The sequence below is a fragment of the Penaeus japonicus genome, unplaced genomic scaffold (genome assembly GCF_977035675.1).
Source record: "Penaeus japonicus unplaced genomic scaffold, GWHDUDI00000001_assembly GWHDUDI00000039, whole genome shotgun sequence".
Classification (NCBI taxonomy): Eukaryota; Metazoa; Arthropoda; class Malacostraca; order Decapoda; family Penaeidae; genus Penaeus; species Penaeus japonicus.
In genome coordinates this window covers 18,512,219-18,515,675 of record NW_028234441.1, presented here as the reverse complement: position 1 = coordinate 18,515,675, position 3,457 = coordinate 18,512,219, and the positions used below count along the sequence as shown (strand labels likewise).

Genomic DNA, 3,457 nt, shown 5'->3' with positions numbered 1-3,457 from the left:
TATATATATATATATATATATATATATATATTTATATCTACAGTATATGAATATAAATAAATAGAAATATGTATATGTATATATATATATATATATATATATATATATATATATATATATATATATATATATTTATATATACATACATACATACATATATATATATATTTATTTATTTATGCATACATATATATATATATTTATATATATATATTTATTTATATATATATATATATATATATATATATGTGTGTGTGTGTGTGTGTAAGTGTGTACGTGAGTGTGTGTGTAGGAACGTATGCGTGTGAGTCACACGTGAGGCGAAACCATCACAGCCGAAAATGCCTGATTTTATTAAGCGTATGTAAAGCGAAAAGCCCCCCGGCCTCATTAAGCATAACGACCTCCATTTGGCTGCATAAAAAGCGACGCTGAGGCTCCGTCGCAACCGCAGTCGACCAACGGGGCGGGAGGCTTGACGTTGCAACTTTCAACATTGGTTCATGAGCTTGGTGACGGAGCGAAAGGTGATTATTACGCAGTAAATACGGTAAGTCTCTGGTCGAGTGTCTCTGGTTGCGTGAGTTCCTGTGTGTGTTTGTTTACTTGTTTTGTAAGGGTATTCCTATGTACTTGTTTGTCTTTAATTAAGGGTATGTCTGGGTATTTGGCTGTTTTGTAAGGTTATGGCAAAGGTGTGTCTGTTTGTCTGTGTGTTTGTCTGTTGGGTGACTATGTATGCGTTTGTTTGATAGTTCTTGTGTGTGTATATACCTGCGTATGCATATTTGTTTGTGTGATTCCATATAAGTGTGGATGTTGATGTGAGTTTCTATGTAAACGAACTTGTTGTGTCTGTGGAAGTTTGTTTGTGTGTCACTGTAGGTGTGTGTCTCTGATTGTGTGTTTGCCATTGGTTCTGTGCGTGCAATAATTTAAAGCTTTTGGTAGAATTAGGTTGAAGACTAAGAATATTCCATGTTGAAACCAATAACTATAGTGTGTTAATGCACAGACTCTCTCTCACACATACGTACATATATATGTGTGTTTTCATCATCATTCTCATCATTGTTGATAAATTACCTCTAAGGGTAGGTAACTTTCATTAAAGACTCACTCTACAACCCTCCTCCATCACCACCCCACACCCCCTTCACACAAAAGCGGGTTAAGTTGTTTTAATTTTCTTATATAAAATAACGTACGTCTGATAATCGTAAATGAGTACGTTCCTTTTACTGATATTTGATAACATTATCTTTTTTTTATAATATCGATTACCAGAATGGTATAAACTTCCGAGATATGGAAATGAAGTTATCTCGAAAACTTTGCACATTCCTTTGATCTGCAGTTATCGTGGTGTCTCTTCTACCGAGGCCTTCCAGTGTGTGTCTAATTCTACCCAATTTCTTTGATCTCAAACCGTTATTTCTATAAACGAAAAATCAGATCTTTATTTGGCTCATTTTGGTGTTCTCGGGACAGTCCCCCGAAGTACGAAATTTTGTAAGATTATTGACTTATTTTGGCGGGGTAAGCTTGAGTGTCGTATTTGAACTGATATGTTCTGTTCAATTTAGTTTACTTAAAGTGCAGACGTTTTATTATAGTAGAGATCGAATATTTATTCTATGTAGTGTTCAATTTAAGTCACTCGAATTATTGTGGTTTGCGTACGTAGAATATTGAAATCTTATTCACTTGAAGATTTGAATTTTGCTCACGTAAAGCATTCGAATTTTACTAACAGAAAGAGTTGAGTTTTAGTCACCCGTTGAATTCGGCTAACCTGAAATTCCTCAGATGCGTGTGGTACGCCTGGTCACGTGGTTGGTACTCCTGGTGACCACATGCAGCACACAGGCCGAAGAAGATGTTGATGACTACACAGACGATATAAATGGGAGTACGGTTAGTAGCCTCGCCAGCTGCCTCGGCACTCAGAGGAGGCTTCTTGACTCCAGTGACATTCATGAGTTTAAACATAGGCTTTGGGATGACGTCTGAATCTCAATAGCCGTCTTGTTTTTGAAACCTAAACACTAACCCTTTCCTCTTCCCCCTCGCCCCTCGCTTTCCCCCTTTCCCCTTCCCCCTTCCTTTCCCTTTTCCTTGTCCCTTCCCCTTTCCCCTTCCCCTTCCTCCTTCCCCTTTCCCCTTCTCCTTCCTCTTCCCCCTTCCCCTTTCCCCTTCTCCTTCCCCTTTCCCCTTCCCCTTCCACTCCCTCCTTCCCCCTTCCTTTCCCTTTTCCTTGTCCCTTCCCCTTCCCCCCTTCCTCGTCCTCCCTTCCCCTTCCCTTTCCCCTACCCCCTACCCCCTTCTCCCTTCCCCTTCCCCTTTCCCTTTCCCTCCCCCTTCCCCCTTCCCCCTTCCTCCCTTCCCCCTTCTCCCTTCCCCTTCCCCTTCCCCCTCCTCCTTCCCCTTCCCCTTCCCCTTCCCCTTCCTCCTTCCTCCTTCCCTTCCCCTTTCCTCCTCCCCTTTCCCCTTCCCCTTCCACCCTCCCCTTCCCCTTACTCTTCCCCCTTCTCCTTCCACCTCTCCCTTCCACCTTTCCCTTCCACCTCTTCCTTCCACCTTTCCCTTCCACCTCTTCCTTCCACCTTTCCCTTCCACCTTTCCCTTCCACCTCTTCCTTCCACCTTTCCCTTCCCCCTTCCCCCTTTCCCTTCCCTTTCCCCTACCCCCTTCCCCCTTTCCCTTCCACCCTCGACAGATCTGGACGATCTACGTGACCAACATCCAGAGCGCGATCTCCGACCTCATCAACGAGGGAAAAGTCACTCCTCACAGCTGTTTAGAGAATGAGGAGGCGGGTTATGTCAAGGATGAGGATAAGGAGTACGTCGTGCAGTCCATGGATGACCTCAACTTGGATTACAACATCACACAAACTGAAGTCGTCACTCAAATGAAGGTGTGGAGACTCTCTCTCTCTCGTTCTTGCTTCCTCTGTCTGTCTGTCTGTCTCTCTCTCTCTCCGCCTTTCTTGATTTGTTTTTTTCTTCTTGTTCGTCTCTTTCTCTCTCTCTCTTTCTCTCTCTCTTTCTCTCTCTCTCTCTCTCTTTCTCTCTCTCTCTTTCTCTCTCTCTCTCTCTTTTCTCTTTCTCTTTCTCTCTCTCTTTTTTTTAGTCTTTCTGCCGTTCTGTCTATCTTGCTCTCAATTTTTCTTATTCTTTGTTTTCTCGCTTTTTTTATGACTGTGTCTTGCTATCTGTCTCTCATTTGAAGGTTTGAAGGCTTTTTGGCTTTCGCTGGCTGTGTCTTACGTGCTCACCTTCCTTTCTGTCTTACTGTTCTATATTTATTCATTTCTGTCTGTCTAGACTTTTTTTATGTTTTTTTACTTCTTGTTTATCTTTCTACCTTTTTCTATTTCTATCTTTCTCTGAAGGTGAGGATTTTGACGTTTTTATTTTTCTATCAGTTCATTTTTCTTTACCTTCTCTTTCAG

At 41.7% G+C, this 3,457-nt stretch overlaps 1 protein-coding gene across 2 annotated transcripts in view; it reads left to right on the top strand.

The window, feature by feature from the left end:
- Positions 1-395: 395 nt before the first annotated feature.
- LOC122263373 (carboxypeptidase B-like) overlaps positions 396-3,457 on the top strand; it is a 6,606-nt gene continuing 3,544 nt past the window's right edge. The window contains exons 1-3 of one of the 2 annotated variants that reach the window (XM_086533625.1): positions 396-550; positions 1,810-1,917; positions 2,720-2,920. In XM_086533625.1, the coding sequence (XP_086389751.1) occupies positions 1,810-1,917; positions 2,720-2,920 (309 nt within the window). In that variant the 5' untranslated portion in view covers positions 396-550. The remainder of the gene's footprint in view (positions 551-1,809; positions 1,918-2,719; positions 2,921-3,457) is intronic. The other variant, XM_086533624.1, reaches the window with a different exon arrangement.